The sequence below is a fragment of the Lissotriton helveticus genome, chromosome 7 (assembly GCF_964261635.1).
Source record: "Lissotriton helveticus chromosome 7, aLisHel1.1, whole genome shotgun sequence".
NCBI classification, from domain to species: Eukaryota; Metazoa; Chordata; class Amphibia; order Caudata; family Salamandridae; genus Lissotriton; species Lissotriton helveticus.
The window spans coordinates 1,911,681,352-1,911,700,912 of NC_136068.1; the positions used below are offsets into that span (position 1 = coordinate 1,911,681,352).

The 19,561-nt window shown below is 43.5% G+C and overlaps 1 protein-coding gene across 1 annotated transcript in view; it reads right to left on the bottom strand.

Annotated features, from left to right (window-relative positions):
• KEL (Kell metallo-endopeptidase (Kell blood group)) overlaps nt 1-19,561 on the bottom strand; it is a 590,619-nt gene that overhangs the window by 191,626 nt on the left and 379,432 nt on the right. Inside the window, exon 5 of the mRNA XM_078655679.1 lies at nt 13,157-13,303. Coding sequence (XP_078511805.1) covers nt 13,157-13,303 — 147 coding nt within the window. The remainder of the gene's footprint in view (nt 1-13,156; nt 13,304-19,561) is intronic.

Consider the following 19,561-nt stretch of genomic DNA (forward strand, 5'->3'; position numbering starts at 1 on the left):
GAACACCTGGCTTTATTGCTTTTCTGCTGTTTTATATTTGCCCTACTAAAACAGTTTATGAGGAGATTTTAATGTGTCTATTTATTGCATTGCTGTAGTTGTCTGTACTAAAACTACCTATCTTCATACAAGTGTACATTATCATCTGCAGGTTTCGTTGAGGGAGGTCACACTGTTTTGAGAGGTGGGGAGCGCTTTCTTTTTCCAACGCTGCCTATTTGGAGCTGATTGCTCTTTTTACTGCAGGTCTACCAAGGACTGGCCTGACTCATAATCTTTAATGGACACTGTATTTACAATTGGGAATAAAAAGTAACCACTTTTGCACACATTTTTTTTCAGTTCGCTAAAATGTTTTTTTCCCTCTTAATTCCACATTACTTTCCTTATCTGGTTGATGGAACCTCTTCAGAACTCATAATTCTTAATATGTGTCATTTTTAATGTTCCTGTACTCCTATATATCTTTGAGCTTCTCTTCCTGCCTCTTAAACCTTTGAATTAATGACTTAGCCATTTTGCACTGTCACAGTGCTTACATTTTTACTATATTACCTGTGCATCCAGTGTACTTCACCTAATTCCTTGCCTTGCGTACTTAATCATTTGCTGGAATTTCCCTCCTTTTTTCTCTGTTATGGGGAAAATAAGAAACCTAAAACTTCCTGGCACTTTTAATACCACTATATTCGTGCTTTATTCTCAATGATATGGATAACTCTTCCTCACAAAAACCTGAATTTCATACAGGTACTAGCCCCAAAAATTCTTCATTAAGTTAGGTGCCGATGGGTCCAAATTAGAGGCCAAAAAAGAATCCCCGTTCTCTAGTGAAAACATTGTCGGCTTCCATGGAGGTGATTCTTGAGGAAATTCATGCATTGAAAACTTTTATGGAAGAGACTACCAAAACACTACAGCACTTAGATGATAAATGGATTTTATCTCCTTCCGTGCTCATGACGAGCTGAGCTCGTCATGAGGCACGGTGCTCGTGTGCTCATGACGAGCTGAGCTCGTCATGAGCCGTGGAACGCTCACACGCGGGGATAATTCCCCTGCTGTGCTGAAGGTTCCACGAAAACGGGTGTGGCCGTGACGAGCTCAGCTCGTCATCAGCACATGAGCACCGGGGCGCTGTACACGCCTCCCCGCTCCACTGCGAAGGGGTTATTGGAGGCTTGAGTTTAGCTAGTAGAGCAAAAAAGGACAGTCTTCAACTTGCAACTACATAGATTTGTCATCCAGAATTGGAGATCTCACTTCTTAAAAAGCTCACTGAGGATCTTGAAAACCCAAACTGCAGTAATAACCTTCAGATATATGGACTTCCTGAGAACATGAAGGCCTCTGATCCGATTCTTTATTTCCAATCTTTTCTCCCAAAACTTTTGGATATGCCTACTACTACTCCTCTCAACATACAGAAGTCCCACAAGCTTGGTCCCAGGGTCCCAGAGTCTCCATCAAGCCACACGGAATTATCTTGTTCTTCCTGCAATATACAGATCTTCTACAAGTAATGTCTGCTATCCAAGCTAAAAAGCAAATTATCTGGACAGGCCACAGACTATTTTTCTCTCAAGATGTGGATAACGTTACAGCAGATTGCAGAAAGCAATACCTGGATATGCATCCTTAGTTGAGAGCCATAAATGTGAGATTTGGCTTAAGTCATCCCTGTCTGTTCAAAGTGACATATAATGACAAGACAACCACTTATGAAGAGCCTGTCACACTTAAGAAATTTTGACAACAGCATGGAAGAGAGGATATAGACACTTCAAAAACTACTTGAATTAATTTGTCTTTCATACCCGTTTTCTTTCTATGCTTAGCTAGTTATGAATTGTCTTTGTTTTATTGTTATAGTATGGCTTAATTTTCATAACGATCTCTTTCTCTATTATACAGATATTTTTCTTCATGGCTCATTTCCTTAAATGTCTCAATGTTACGTGATGTTTTCACCCAAGTCAATGCTTCCCAACCATGATACAGGGTTCAGGTGTTGTCGCCGATGTCTTCTAGTTGCCACCCTCCCTCTTGTTCTGTGTTTCATAGGTATGTTTCTCATTTGTCTTTTGTATGGCTTGTACTGTTAAATTTCTTCTTTCATTAAGCTCTTTCTCATATATATTTTTATGGTTCTACTGTGCCCTCTCTGTTTCTTCGCATCCCTCTCCAATTTCCTTTCCTTTCTTCTTTCTCTCACTAAATGTACCTCTTATTTTTTCCAATATTCTTTTTGTTTTTCTATTAAGTTCATACTGTAGACATATTATTTGTGCACCCTACTGCTCTAACGTGTCCTTCTGGGTTACCTCATAGAATGTTAAAGGATTAGGTAATCCTATTAAGAGACAGAGGGTATTAGCTCATCTAGCCAAACTCCAAACAGATGTTGCATTGCTTGAAGAGTCACACCTTTCTGAGTTAGAGGCTAACAAGCTAAAAAGATGTTGGGTTGGCACTGTGTTTGCTGCTCCTGCTCTGGGGAAGAAGAATGGAGTTCTAATTCTATGTCATATTACATATTACAGTTGTTAGCCAAGAATCAGATTCTGATGTTTGATGGATTATTGTTAAACTCCTTTTTGATAACATACCTCTGATTATTATTAATGTACATGGCCCAGTCTTTGTTGACAATACCTTTTGGACAACAATCTCCGATAAATTTGCTCAATATAACCATGATACTAGTGCATTTGATGTGGACTGAAATCAAATATGTGATCTTATACTGAATAGGAACTCCACAGTCAAGTTTGTGCGCACTAAGATGCAGTCAAAATTTAAATCCACCATCCAACGTAAATTATTATTATTATGCCACCCAGATCTCCAGGAATATAATTTAACTTAACACCTCACCGTTCCCAATCCCAAATAGATTTTTCTTAGCAGATCCCTGGCCCAACATGTCCTTCATTCAGATGTAGGATGAATTTTGGTATCAGATCATGCACCGGTGCGCATAGATTTATTGATCTCATACCCTTCTCTCCACACGCAGGCAGATGGCATTTCGATTTTTCATTACTGCTCTTTTCGAGGCTAAATATATTTTTAATGAATTTGTTACCTTTTATACCAACTTATACTCACCAGATTCATATCCACCACAATTGCTCTCACCAATTACTTTCAATCTATCTCTTCTCCTCCTTCGCAACATATTGACTTTGATTCACTAGGAGCAGTTATCTCGCTCTCCGAAATCACACATGCTGTCTCTTCACTGCATAGAGGGAAAGCTCCTCGGCCTGACGGTTTCACTATTCAATTTTGTAATTGTTTTGCAAAACTTCTCCTCCCAACCTTTTACTTTTGTTCAACTCATTTATTACTAATGGTACATTTCAAGGCACCTTTCAGGATGCAATGATTTGCTTAATCCCAAAGCACAATAACGATCTTTCATAATGCAAGAACTATCGCCCCATTTTGTTAGTCAGTGTGGACTATAAAATATTTTGCCTGACCTTATTTATACTGAGCAATCTGGTTTTGTTAGAGGCAAATTGGCTTCTGACAATGCTCAAGTCTTTTCCAATATCCTGAGTAAGGCCTCTACACTAGACCATCCTATTGCTGCTGTTGCATTAGATGCAGAAAAAGCTATTGATACGATTAGGGGGATGTTTTGTTTCAGACACTAAAATGGCTTGGCTTTCCTCCTAAATTCATTCATTCATTATCATCTTTATTTCGACATTATTGTCATAAAAGAATTCACAATTAGTCAATAATTACAGTTTAAAACAATAGACGAAAAGCCATTAGAAAATCAATAATTTCATCATAAGAAGTTAGATCATCAGGGTAAAAAGCGTAACCTTATACATGATTAAAAAGGTAATCAATTAAAATCCCTGAACCTCTAGGGCTAGATAAAAGAGGGACATCCAAGTGCTCGACCCAATTATCACTGAATCCTATTTCCAGTGACATTCTCAGCTTTCCTTCTAATGTTCCACATGGCTGCTAAAAATTTAGATACTGCGAAAACAATAAGAGGAGAGAGATCAGTTTTGAGTATTCTAAAAACTTGGAAGCAGCGCCTAATCCCCAAGCTTTTACAAATAGGAATGATCCACTTCTTTCGGGGTAACTGATAAGCAGGGCAAAAAAACACAATGTGTAGTTCGTTTTCGATCTCAGATGTACAAACAGGGCAATTTTTCAAGGTAGGTACACACCATTTACTCGTAAATGCTCTAATCGGTAGAGAGCCGTGTCTCCATTGGAGGTATAATTTTCTTAAAACAACTGGGCTAACATTATCTAATACACTTTCAAATTTATAAAAATCCTTGATCATAAGAAACATACCAGAGAGTGAACCCACATTAGCATTCGATAGAGTGGTACTGAGAATCTTTTGATGATATAAATTAACAATGTACTTGCGCGCAAAAGTGGTACACACGCGTTCCGGGTCAGACCACATTAGGGGAAGGCCTAGTGTCTCAAGTTCCTCTTTAACATATTTGAGCCAAGTGATGTTCCGTGCATTAGGGAGACTAAGCACCTCTAACAGCTCTTGCCTATAATGCTTGAGTTCGGGGGTTACCCACAGCCGCCTCCAGAAAATCAAGGGTTTAACACCTAATTCCTCATTTATTGAACTGAGACCCAGATCCATCCTTAGTGGCAACAGTGGTGTTGTGGGAGGGAGGGATACTAGTTGTCTTAGAAATTTATTCTCTGCAACAGAAATCGCGGATGCACACTTGTAGCCCCATAGTTCGCCCCCATATGTGACCGCACCACGGGCCTCCAGTTTGTAAATTTCCAGTGGTGGGCCAATTGGTTTTTAGCAAAAGATTTATTATATAGCTTTACAATGCCACCCGCTTTTTGGGCTAGCTTGACTTGACAATTTCTTTGATGTTGAACCCAAGTCATATTTTCATTCAAGGTTAGACCCAAATAAACAAAAGTCTTGACTCTTTCGAGTCGGACTCCGTCTATCACTGGACTCGGGCGTGTAGTTGTTGGGGGGTTGAAAATCATAAATTTCGTTTTCAGAGTGTTTATTTCCAACCCCCTGTCCTGTCAAAAAGACACAAAACCGTCAAGAACTCGTTGAATGCCCATAGGGGTCTTGGAAAGTAGTAAAGTATCATCTGCGAACATGATCGCAGAGATCCTAGACCCAGCAAGCTTTGGAGCGTCGGTATTGGGGACCGCGTTCAGATGCGCGATTACCCCGCTGACGTAGAGGCAAAACAGGGTGGGCGCCAGGACGCACCCCTGCCTTACCCCCCTGCCAACAGGAATCTGGATGATAGTGAACCATCCTTGCCGCACCTGACCTGCGCAAAGTTTCCAGTATGAAGGCGTACTATAATGCCCAGAAGCGGAGGAAGAATACCCATTTCTGAGAGGACGCACCACAATTTCCGACGGGGGACTAGGTCGAAGGCGGCTTGCAAATCGACAAAAACTGTGTATAATGAGCCGCCCTCGATTTCCACAGTTTTCCAGAAAAGCATGTTTAATCTAAAGATCTGGTCTGTGGTAGAAACCTTCTTTCTAAACCCGGCTTGATAGGGGCTTAAAATATCAAAATCCTCCATCCAATCTAGGAGGCGGTCTAGTATTAGCCTCGAGAAGAGCTTCTGGGACACATCAATGAGGCTAATTGGCCTGTAGTTGGCTGGGAGCAGAGGAGAGCCCTTCTTAAAAATGGGGACTATCTCCGCTCCCAGCCAAGTACTAGGTACCGCCATGCCCCCCAGGACTGCATTGAATATAGACTTTAGATAAGGCGCCCATACCCTTGGTTCGTGTTTGAAAAGGTCACCGGGCACCCCGTCCAGCCCCGGGGCTTTGCCGGAGGGGAGTCTGGCAATAGCTGCCCTAACTTCACCCTCCGAGAAGTCAAGGGTGGTCATTTCGGCAATAGAGCCAAGTGAAGCTCCTGGCGAATTTTTCCCAAGATACAGAGTTTGGAAATGCACTTCCCAGACCTCTGCAGCGATGTTAGGTAATGTACCTGGGACGTCATCAGTCGAGCCCGTAGTCACGATCTGCCAAAACTTCTGAGCATCTCTAGTTGCCAGTGCGGAAGTTAACTTTTCCCAGTTCTCGTTCCCCCACTCCAACTTTGCGTGATATATTATCTGCCGGTAAGCTAATCTCCTTTCTTTTATAAGTTCCCTTTTTTTATTAAGTTTCAGGGCCTCGAGGAGCTGCGATTTCGCAACTTTACAGGCCCTGGTATACCAAGTTGGCTTTTTGACAGTACTTCTCCCTTTGGAACCTGGAGGGTTTAGGACCGCCACTAAATTATTAACTAGATCCTTATTGAGTTTTCCCAGCCTAGACTGAATTTCAGGGGAAGGGTGCTGGAGATTTAGGGCACCATCCGCTTCCAGTGCCGGAATTACCAAGGCATATAACTCTGCCACTAAATTTGGGTGCATGACCAGTTTGTCCCATATGAGTCTCCTTCTATTACTAGAAAGGACCACCCTGTTGTCAGAACCAGACTCTATGGGGGGGGGGGGAGGAGGGGGGGGGGGTTGGAAACACTAGGGGATTGGAAGTACCACCTTAAAATCGAGGATCTTATGCCATGCGCGTGTTTCTACAAAAATGTAGTCCACGCGTGATTCCTGGCCAGGCTTGTTGAAAGTACACCTAGAAGGCATGTCCGATTTTAGACGTCCATTACAGGCCCTTATTGAATATCTCAGTGTCAGGGTCATAATTTGTACTGGTAAGGGAGCCCATGACCTGGCAGGGGGACTATCCACCCGGGGGATTTTCCAGTGTTCATCTTCTTTATGGAGTGTACCATCCAATAGATCCATGAGTGGCTCAAAATGGGAGTTAAGATCTCCACCTATCACGTAGGTAACTCCCTCTGGGAACTCATTTAGGAAGGCGGAAAGGTCTTCTATAGCTCTCGATTCAGAGGAGATACTCACAGGTCTGGAGTAGATGTTAACCACAGCGAGTTTTGAGCCATTTAACCATTCTAAGATAACGCATTGCACATCCTTTGATGCTGTATGCATGACCCTGGCACTACAACCCAAGTGGACACCCACCCAGATTGTTAGCCCCCCTGCAGGTCTACCCTTCCCGCCCCATTTTGCAGGTACTGAATAAGAAGCAAAGCCCTATCGAGATTGTTCTTCCCTTGCCCAGGTTTCCTGAAAGAGGCATATATCATTCATATCTATAAAAGAGCCCCATTCAGGGCAATCCAGTTTGTTACATAGACCAGCCACATTCCAGGAAAGAATTTTTAATCCAGTACTATCTGTTTGTGAGCATTCGATTTGTGGGACAAGTTCCACATCAGAAGAGGGCTTAAGCAGATCATTCAATAAGTCTCGGCCCACGCCAAGGCTTTTAGTAGTATAACCTGTTAAAACAATGGACGGTAACTCTGGGTGGGTAATCTTATTACTGATTAATTCAAGGGCACTGTGCCGAGGTGAGACATCCTCCAATCGAACCCCTGGTCCGGTTTCGTGTAGTAGTCAGTCCACCTGATCCAGGCAGCTGTATCTGTTCATATGGGAGTAGTCTTTAAGCACAGTGTAATCATAAAAATGATTCCTGTAGTCCCTATTAGGTTCCCTTTGTCCCACCCTTGTCCAGCCCTCTTCAAAGTCTGCTTCAGTTTGAATGTTAAGGGGTGGGTAAAAGAAAGCCAATGGGAGTGCCTGGATTGAAGTGCCTGCTGGTTCACCCAACCAGTTGCAGATATGTGACACAATCCCAGTGTTCCTAAAGTTTATCAATATACAATCCCCCTTGATTTTTTTGGAGGTATGTCCCACCCAAGGAACTCTTCTAACCATTATGATTTCACTTGTAATGTGGGGGGGGGCAGGGTCTGTGAATATTCATCCAATTTGCTGCCGAGTCTTGGAGCGCGGGCACACCTGCTAAAACAACTACGTAGGGAGCTGCCTCAGGGGGTAAGTTAACTACCTTTCGCGTCTTTAATCTATTACCCTCAGCAGTAGTGCACCCATGATTCGCCCCCGCCGATGAACCCACCCCAGTAGTATTAACCGCTGCACCGTTCTCGGAGCTCTGTACTGGGAGGGGAGGGTTTGTCAGGGCGGGGGTTGTCACTAAGGTAGGGAGTTTGGGTGGAACAACACCTCCCCCCCTAGTTTCTGCATTCTTTTGTGTATTTCCCGTCGTTTTAAGCTGCTCTTCCAAACCCCCAGTGGCCTTTTCTATTTTATTGAGCCTCCTACGGTCAATGCAATCAAGTCTAGCAACTAGCGGGTTGATCAGCGATTTCATGATTTTTCCAGGGATTGAATAAAGTAATTGTCCCTAGTATTAGCTAGATCCCCGGGTGTGATTGCCGTGTTCTACAGCACAGGATGGGATTGGGGAGGTTCGTTTCTAGTTCCCAAGGGCGCAGAAGGGCTCACCCTAGTTGCCACTGAACTTGTAAGTTCAGGATCCGCGGCGGTTGGCCCCTTAATAACTTTCGCCCTTTTGCCACCCCTATGCTGCCTCTCTCTTTTCCTCTTGGGGACAGCACCCTCCCTAGTTCCTCATGAACGAGGGGTGACAACATCATGCCCAACTTCAGGAGACACACAAATCACATTTACTGGTACAGGATTAATCTCAGCAGTAACCGATAAAGTCTGTTTGTGCCTTTCAGGGGTTATCCTAAGATCCTGAAGCACATTGTCTATTGTTTCGTCAATACTGTCTAGAATGGCAGTGGAAGGAGCCCCGTCCTTAGCCGGGGTTCTAGCGTTAGCTATTAAGCCCAGTGAAGATCTTCTAAGGCTTTCGATTCCCTGTGAGAGGCGCCCTTCTACAGTCAGAATGTCATTATTCAAGATGGAGTTAGCTCTCAACAGAAAATTGTCCAATGTACCTGCAACCATAGCGGTCGATGCAGTAGCTTTGCTTCTAGTTTCTCGCGATGTCATAGTTCTCTGGCCAGTGGTAGGTCAGAAGCGGAAAAGGAATGGATACTTGAGTAGCTCTGGGAAAAATAATCCAACTGCAAGAGCCAAGAGGGGAGACCCGGTCCGGTCTTACTCGGTCTGTAACGGGCCCGCCCGTGGCCCGTGCTTCGCCCGGCGACCGTCCGCGCGCGTTCCGTGTGCGCGGACCAAGGGATGCTTTAGTAGGAGGAGGCGGGAAGAGACCACAGGTGCGGCAGGTTGCTGAGCCGCAAGGCACAGTGGTCGTCGCAGTCCCGGTTCAGAGAAATGCTCCCGATTCGGCGTTTCACCCCACAGTCAGGTTAAGCAGGTCCTCGAGGGACAGAGCAAGGATATCCACGGCAAAAGTTCCCAGCCACGAGCGGCTCCCGCGGAGCGGGGGCCGCGAGTCATCTCTTGAACACCAGCGGGAGGAGGCGGGAAGAGACCACAGGTGCGGCAGGTTGCTGAGCCGCAAGGCACAGTGGTCGTCGCAGTCCCGGTTCAGAGAAAATGCTCCCGATTCGGCGTTTCACCCCACAGTCAGGTTAAGCCTCCTAAATTGATTGCTCTCATTTCTCTGTTATATACAGGTCATAAGGCGGCAATTTTTGTTAGGGGTATACTTTCTAATTATTTCTACTTGTACAGAGAGGTACGCCAAGGATGCCTACTATCGCCTATTTTGTTTGTTATTGTTCTGGAACCATTTTTAACCAAAATCAGACAAGACATGCATATATCTGGCTTTCAAAGTCAATCACAGCAATTTAAGAAGTCTGTTCATGCTGATGACATACTCCTTTATTGATCTGACCCTATTTCGTCCCTCCCTCCCTTCCTCCAGCAAGCCACCACTATTTCCCAGTTATCAGGATATCGCCTCAATACAGATAAATGTGAGGTATTACCCTTAACTGTCTTGTGTAATAAGCAGATTTTTGAGCTTTCAGGTTTCAATTAGCAACCTTCTAAAATACATTTTTTGGGAATGCATTTCTCACAGACCATCAAGGCTACTTTAAAATTAAACTTTGATTACATTTTCAAATCATTAAATGATAATATTACTTGTTGGCATCCACTTATTCTTTCAATGGGGTAGGATAGACTCTATCAAGATGATGCTCACACCTGTAATATAATACGCTACTGCCATGATCTCAGTTCACATTTCTGATCATTATTTTGAGAAAATAGATTCTCTTTTATCAAAACTTCTTTGGAAAGGCAAATCTCCCTTTATAGCCTTGTCCTCATTAAAAAAGGAGATAACTAATGGGGGCCTTACATTTCCAGATTAAAAAATATATCATCATGCCTTTTCTTTGAAACAAGCTTCTCGATTGCCTTCTCCAGACTGCTTGCCAAATCCTCCCTTATGGCTGAAGCTCGAGAAATCTCTTATTTCACTTTTTGATTTTACAGAAATTCTTGCTTTCACAACAAAAATCTCACAATCAAGCACTTTGGTTATTTGCCGTTCATGCAAAATCCTGGCACACCCTCTACCTTCCACATATCCCTCAGTTACTACTTTTCAACAACAACCTATTTGGCATAACAGGTTATTACACGTTAGGAACCGTTCTATATACTGGAAAACATGGTGAATCAAAGGGTTGTGTTAGTTGTCACAACCCTTTACTGGTGATCACCTCCTATCCTTTTCTGATCTCCAAGCTAAATTTTCTCTTCCGTCTACAACCCACTCACAATATGATCTTTTAAGTGCATCTCTCAACCAATATATATCTGCGTTACCTACTACATCTACCTCTCCCCCTAACGCTGTTACTCTTCTGCTATTATTAAACACTAATCGCTCAGCCTCTGCTATTTATGTCATTGTGTACTATCTCAGATCGGGTCAAATCAAAAACAGAGTTGGCCTGGGAACAAGATTTAATTTAATGGAATGTTTGTCTGTTGCGCTACAGAACAAATTGTGGCTTAAACTTCAAAAAACTGCACAAGCTGCCAATCCTACACAAACCCTTTAGTTTGTTTAGCATTGTTTGTTATTTATCCTTATGACTCTAAAATCCAATACATCATCTGCAAATTAATCTTGCTGGTCCTGCTCAAACTCAAATGCTGATTCAAACCATATGTTATTTGATTGCCCTTCTATTCTTTAAATCTGGAAACTGGTTTGATGCCAAATCAACAAAATATTTACAACTGCTATCCCTTTCTCATTTGCTAATGTTTTTCTGGGTAGTTTGGCTCCTCAGTGGCTTTGCTTATCCTCTAGATATTAGATTTGTTAGCCTATGCTTTTGTTTTAATGACGTCTAATTGGAAACAAGCGCACAATATTACTTTTAGATCCTGGTGGGATGCCATATGCTTTCATCGTTGATTAGATACAAACCATGTATCTCTTGTTACCTTAGCCGGGAAGAGAGATCTTTATGGTTTCCACTAACTACATATTTATCATCCTAATATCTTAATTACTGTGTCTGATGAAGTCAGAAAACCACCTTAAATTAACCCAGTTGTTTTGGTATATTTTATTTTATAGTATTAGATGATTAACATATTGTTATCTTTATGCCTATATTTTGCTTTATGTTCTTTTTATAATGTCTACAGTTTTCTTTATAATATTTATTTCGAACTTGCATAAAAGAAGTATGTATGTCTTCCCTCTCTTCACCCCGCCCCCATATGCCCTTAACATTTTGCCAGTTGTTTAGAGCTTAGAATGCGTACTTCTGTATTATTATTATTAAGCAACTATTTCATAACAATGTTGGCTATTAGGTATTGTATTTAATGATTATCACCCTAGTTCTATTTATTGCTTTCATAATTTTTGTAATTTATTCATTTGCAGCTTCTTGTTCTTATCAATAAACTCATACTTAAAAACAGAAGGTATTGAACACTCCTGGTTAATACCCCAACATTGGGAAGTTGCTGTTATTGGGTGTGGTAAGTGCTGTATCCTGTCCCGCCCTTTAGTGTCGACGTTTGGCCATACAGGAGCTGGTGGAGCGCAACAAAGGTGAACCAGAGCTTGACACCAGAATGGAGACCCAGGGGCTAATTTATGAGAGACTTGCGCTGCTGGAGCATCACTTTTATTTGATGCTCCGACAGCGAAAATCTCACAATCACATCTATGAAGTGATGCATGGCTGCTCTGCGTGGATTTGAATGGCCTCATAGATATGGAGTAAGACAAAGCAACTCAAGTCACTGCGTTATCTTACCCTGTGTCAAGGAGGCAATCCATTGGCTTTGAGGTGGGTTTTCCAATGCAGCACCCATGGATTTTGACTCTGCCCTAGATTTACTTAATCACGTGAACCTGGGGCAGCGCCAAAATATTACACCCTCCCAAAGTAGTATAATGGGGAACTATTTTTATTTCTCATAATTTTTTCCTCTTTCCATGTGTGTGGCACTCTGCAGGACACGGGGAAAAAAGAAAACGCCTCCCAGGATTGTTTTCATGCAGGAAGGTGCCCTTTACTGTACAAACACAATCTTGCCTACAATGGAGGCACCTTTTCACCATGGTGCAAGGGTGCCTACATTGGTGCAGGGCAAACCAAAAGGGTGCTAGCACAGGGGAAAGGACAGGAATGCACTGTATTTCAAGAATACGGGCATTTCTGACCTTTCACATTGGCGTAGGGCAGCGCAGCCACAAGACATGCAACGCTGTCTTATGCCAATTCCTCATAAATGAGGCCCTTGATTCATACCTTCTGGAACAACCTCCTCACCTGGGCTCTACCTGAAAGGAGCGTTGTGGAGTTACTAATTAGGTCCCAATAACAACTCGAGTTGATGCCTTCAACGTAAATGTTCTCATTCTCCTATGAATTATCTCAAGCAACATCATTCAATCCGATGAGCCCTAAAGGTGACCTTTGGTCTCTGACAAACCAAGATGGTGGACAGAGGTGGGACGGTTGGCATTCCTTTGAGTTGTAGACTTGTGAGGTGCCTTAGCTGAGGAGAGTGAACTGTGGTGTGCTGACGTTTGCGTGGTGCCAGTTGTGTTGCTCGGGGAGAGAGGTTCACGTGCAGGCCACTGACTGTGATGCCAAAGAGGTTTTACACATTCAACGATTCAGGAATGCTCTTACATGAATGACCTGAGATAGCACTGGAAACATGGTCTTCTTTCTAACAATAGGTTGAACTTTATAAATTAAGTTACATATGTCACGAAGCAGGTATTCGTGTCACCGTGATCCTACCTGAATGACATGAAGAGTTGGGTTTAATGGGCTTGAATGCAAGTAGGCTCTGAAGAAGGGGAAGACGTTGTATTCTCCAATCAGGAGCCGCAGGGTCTCGTTGAAGTCTGTCCTCTTCCAGGCTCCCGTCAAACTCCAGCCTCCAACCTGGAGAAACACAACAGAAGCAAGGACATTGCATTCATCACAGACCAAATTTACTAGAAAGTGTTAGTAAGAATTGAATATCAGGTTAAAAGCATATGTTATGATCTAGTATGAAATGCACGCTGCTTTCTTATTTTAATTCAAATGGTTATGGGGCTTGATTCACAAAGGTAAACTTAGATCAAACGTTTGAAACTGAAGTCTAAGATTAGACCTGAAGTCTAACTTTACAAGTAGTAAAGTTGGACTTTTGGTCGAATTTAGGTTTGAACTCAGATAGTCAAAGCACGCTTTATTCGATTTACAAAGAAACCATAAAAAGCACATATAATACATATACATTAAAATCACATTTCATATTTAAATAATACAGCGGGATGACCTAAAATTTTACTAAGCTACATCATGTCTAATACCAATAAAAGATACCTTATTTACAATAAAATGTTCAGTGGAGCTCGTTTTTTTCTAAGATGGAAGGCTTCTGCTAGGAAACTAGCCACACTAAAAGTAATGTAGATATTGCCCAACATCTGGAGGTAGATTCAGACAGGTCTAACTTGGATAAAACCCGCCTCCCTCAACACAGGTAATAGATGTTTTTTCCTAGCATCAGTATAAAACTCACAGAACATCATAAAATGCGTGGTATCCTGCTCAGAAAATTTATCACAGTCACAAGGGGGTGCATCTTTCGAGTGATTCCATGAAGGGTAGTAACCTAGAGAGAATTGGATTAAATTAAACCTGAATCTTGTTAATAAAAATCTGTGAAGGGGTCTTGTAACAAAATTCAAATATGGTTCCAGGATTGGGGTAGTAATTAACATGGCATGAGCTCTTATGGATGGTTTCATCATTTCCCTCCCCTCTCTACTAAGGCAGACCCTATCTGTAAAATGAACTTTAATCCACTTTACGTCCTCTCTCTTAATATTGCGTGGGGATAAGAAAAGTTCCACTCTACCAAGAGCTGAAAAAGTGTTTTTTAAAAACTTCAACCAGGGTATTTTCATGGCATGGTCCAGGGACATGACGTCCTCCAGAATAAGATGGTTTAAAGTTAATTCTGGATTCAGCCATGTCCTTGCCCGGAATAAAAGAGGTGCCAAATTCAGCTTATCTGTAATGTAACCCAAACCTACTTCCTCATGGATAGAGAATGTGGGGGACGATTTTGGCACTGAGAGCAATGTTCTAATTAGCCTGTTTTCTACCCTTTGGATTTTTTCTTGGTTAACATAACCCCACAGGGCAGCCCCATAGGAGGCAATGGGGATGCACTTGGTGTTGTAAACCTTCAAAAGTGCTTCCATTGGCCTGGCCCCCAACCTTTTGGTGAAAGCCAGCAAAGCAGTTGTTGAACGAGCCAGGGCTAGACTCTTTGCCTTTAGCTGTAGGGCCCAAGACCCCCTTTCATCAAAAAGGACCCCCAAATAGGGAAAAACCGGGACCCTGGAAACCACCTCCCCCTTACATTTAAAGGTTTTAGATCTTAATTTCCCTCTCTGTTTCCCCACTATCATAGTGTGAGATTTTTTCGCATTTACTTTCAGGTCAAGTTTTTCCATAAAGGAGCCAAAACTATCCAGTAATGTCTGCAGACCGATGCCTGTACGGGCAATCAGTACCGCTTCATCTGCGTATAGGAGGGCCGAGATCGACTGTCCTCCCGCCCGCGGCACATCTGCGCCCCCTTCCTCCAGCTGTTTTTCCAACCCATTTATGTAAATGGTGAAAAGGAGGGGGACTTCAGGTCTAAACTTAGACTTTTGGTCTAAGGTTACCTTTGGGAATCTGGCCCTTTGCTTTTACAAAAAGGTAGAACCTGGGCATTTGTGACATCAGTAAATAAGATTCAGAGAAGAAGCTCATAAATATGTAGACTAATTTACACCTTTAAGATATTACAAGTGCACATAGCAATCACAATACGAAGAGAATATACACACAAATACAAAATACAGAGATGTGGAACAGCTAAAATGAAAACTAAGGGCCATATTTTCAAGAAAGGGGGATACATTATCGCCAATTATACCGGCAGGAAACTGCAGCTAAAGCGGCAATAATGGGCTTGATAATATGCCCTTGTGAATTCCCATAGAAGCCCAAGTTCTGGTGTTAACCTGGGCTTCTATGGGAATTCACAAGGGCATAGTATCAAGCCCATTATGGCCGCTTTAGCGGCAGTTTCCTGCCTATAAAATCGTCGATAATGTATCGCCCTTTCTTGATAATATGGCTCCAAGACTCGTTAAAACTATCCAGCATCTCATCATAAGTAACTCCATGATGGCTGTCTGCAGAAAAGACTTTGGAGATAGAGCAGCGCCATTTCTGGAATTCAGTCATCAGTATTAGCTGGTAATCAGCTCTTCTGTTTCCCAGTTTATGGGCTCCCTCTGAGGCTCGACAGAGCTGTCTTATGTGTTCTGGGTTGAGACCAGATTTTCTTCAAAACCTCTGTAGCATCTGTCGTGCCTGAGTCATAAAGTAAAATGTAAATCACATGCATACCAGGTTGTGCTTGGACACAGCATTGTGTCTCAGAGAGGTGTTGTGCCCATAAAAGATGCAGAACTCTGGGATAGATTTGCTAAACAAATATAGTGCAACGCCGGCCAGCACCCACAGATGGGAAAAAGATGTGTACAGAGCGTGGTTTACTCAAGATGGCCTGCTCGTGCTCTCTTCCACTGCCATGCCAAACAGTCAGGCTGCGGAGCACCACACACACAATAGTGCAAAGGTGTGTACATTATGTCTAGCACATGTTTTGTACTCGAAAGGAGTCCTTACAGTAGAAATCCTGGGGCAGATTTACAAGAAACTGACGTATTTGTACAGATGCATCACTTTCCCTGTGCCTCCAGACAAAACCATTGCGCCACCACGGATGCACCGTATTTATAACACGGCACACCATGGTTCAAGGATTGACAGATGCGTCAGAAATTCTGACGTACCTGTTGGAGTACAAGTGACGCATAGCTGGAGTTGCTCAAGAAAACGACGTGACTCCAGCAATGCACCACAACAGATAGTTGAGTCCTATGCCTGGTCTGAGCAGGCGTAGGGATTTTGACGCAGTTAAGGAGTAAAGTGACGCAGGGAAATGTTGTCAATTTCACTGCGTGAGTTCTATGTGGCGTTTTGCATGGGAAAGTCCACCCTGCATACATTATAGCTGACGCAGGTATAATGTGGAGCAGAGCTTTACAAGGTGCCGCATCTCCCTAGATTGGTCACAATGTGGCAAATTGTTTATGCCGCCGATGCAACGGCGGCGCAAGAGTGTCACAAGGGGTTTGTAATTCTGCCCCCCTGTGCTTAGACCAGTCAATTAGCCTTTCACACATTGGAAGTGTGCTGTACAGTGCATCACACATCCAATGATGGGAATGCCTGCAGAAATGTAAACATTTCTTCTGAGGAGTTATTTTTTCATCTAAAGTCAGGACTGACAATCTTTGTAGATCCAAGCGATACCAAAGGGGATGATGGACGGAGCGTTTGAGTAAATCAAACACTCACTCCCAGTCAACTGATCTGGGTTTAATCCATCATTACTTTTTAGCTCACTCCACCACCCCAGTTCGGATATGGCCATATGCAAATCAGTCTGACCTTGTACCTCATGGGAACAGTCCAGCCCAAACTGCCAAGCCATGTCTTCTCTGGACCGGAAACAAGCATCCTAGGACCCGTTTCAGATTCATAACCCTCATCAACCAGGCTGTCTTGAATCCAGTGGCAAAGTGAGCAAGGGACTCACGTCTGAGCATACCCTGCCACACTTAGGGCGAACAAAGCGATACAAAAGGGGATGATGGACGGAGCGTTTGAGCAAATCAAACACTCACCCCCAGTCAACTGATCTGGGTTTAATCCATCACCATTCTGTAGCCCACTCAGCCACCCCAGTTCAGACATGGCCATTATGCAAATCAGTCTCACCCTGTGCCTCATGGGAACAGTCCAGCCCGAACTGCCAAGCCATGTCTTCCCTGGACCGGAAACAAGCATCCTGGGACCGGTTTTGGATTCATAATCCTCATCAGCCAGGCTATCTTGAATCCAGTGGCCAAGTGAGCAAGGGACTCGCGTCTGGGCATACCCTGCCACACTTAGGGCGAACAAAGCAATACCAAAGGGGATGATGGACGGAGCGTTTGAGCAAATCAAACACTCAGCAACTGATCAGGGTTTAATCCATCATCATCCTTTCGCTCACTCCACCAACCCAGTTCAGACATGGCCATATGCAAATCAGTCTGACCCTGTGCCTCATGGGAGAACTCCAGCCCGAACTGCCAAGCCATGTCTTCCCTGGACCGGAAACAAGCATCCTGGGACTGTTCTAAACCTAAAGCGGCAGATTTATGAAGGCCGGTGCGTCACTTTTTCCCATGTTAAAAGTGACGCACCGGCGGCGCAAGGCCTTCATAAATCTGCCCCTAAGTGTTTCCCTTTATTAATAGATACCCCACATAGAGATAAAAAACAAATATCCTGGATGATTCAGGTACAATACTCTTTACACCCTGTAACCTGCCAATACGTTTCAGCTCATTCGTGTGCCTAAACAGGTCTGGGGTATTCATCAGGGCTATGCAAAGATTCTTGTTTAATTATAAATTAAGCACATCCATACCAGGTGGGAGAGGCATTCCTTACCTTCACCAATGGTACAAGCCAACCTAGGGGGAAAAAATGTATGCTGCTTGTTTGCATGGTGGTGAGAATAAATAGTCAACTGACAGGACATTCTGTTGACACTGCAACTCACAACACACGTGATTCTGTGGTTTAATGAGACAACCATGCATTCATTCAGCCATTCATCTTATCCTACTATGGGCAGTTATTGGCTTTGTGCTTTGGTTGGAGGGTGGCAGCTCCAGTAGTTACACACTTAAAACAAAGCAGATTAACATTATTGCATTTGATTATGGATTAAGACGAGTTATGCCTACCCCCAAAGATCAAGGACAATTAAAATCAAATGTTCCCCGTGAGCAAAGGCGACCCTAAATTCTGTGCAACCCCTAGAAATATTGGTGGCAGGGGAGGAATATGAGTCCTGAAAAACTAGAGAGGTGATGCCAAGTACCCGCAAACTAATGCGAAGCACTTTTTGTGCTACTTCAAGGACAATGTTTTCAACACAAAAAAAAAGTTTTGCGCTACATAGTAAATACTTATTCCTTTCTGTTGAAAATGCTTAGCCACAGACCTAGTGGCTACTTCGGATCTATCAGATGCTTCAGAACAAAAAGGCCTAAACTGATAGTGGTCCCAAACTATGGGCAGTATTACAGAGAGTGCCCTGGGGCACAACAGGCGTTGCACCCACTTTGCACAACCCGAAAGAGCCACAGATGCTTGTGCATCCCCTTCTGTAATCCCAATAGCGCTGGCGCACATAAAGCATCATTGCTGTCTGCAGAAGGCGTTCCCTCATTTGCATAGTAGTGTGCCCCATGCAAATCTGTCAAGGTGGGGCACTTAGGTGGTGCACTGTCAATGCACCCCCTGAGAGCAGCCCTCTGCACGGGGTAAAGGGAGTCCCAAGGCCCCCCTGACATCCCCATGCAGGCTTGCAAAGTCACAGACTGCACCCACCTGCACGGGCATTTCTAATCCCCCTTCAAAGTGCAGGTGGGTTGCCCCCTGCACAGTGAAAGCACGGAGCGGCTTTAAAGCAGCTGTTCTCTTTTTCACCTGAGTGCGCTGCCCTGGGGGCAGCATGAGTTTGCGGCTGCCCTGGGGCAGCGCATTCATGGTAATACAGTGGGAGCACCTTTTAAGAGGTGCAGCTGGTGCAAACAATGAAAATGAGCATTTACTGTAACACAGCTCCATGTGCACTCAGAAGAGCTGTATCCCCACATGCCACCTGGAGGATTGCTCTAGATTTCGATGGTGTCACAAAGGGAGGAAGCTTCAGAGCAGCAGGGTAATCATTCAATAACCTCCCCTGCTCTCTTCTAGCTTCTGAACTTCTTGGAACCCTAGAGCCCTCAGCCCAGGGCATGTGTGGGAATCATTGTGACTGACTTTCCATTGTACATCATGAAACTGAAGCTGCTTTATGGTATGAGGCAGGGCTGAGGACCAGCTGCAGAAGGCATTGCTCTTGCTTTGATCTCTATTCACCATTTCATACTGTCTGTAGATAAAATAAAACAATAAATGTCACATGAAAAGAATTCTTCTGAATTCCAAACATCTTCACTTGTACTATGTAATATT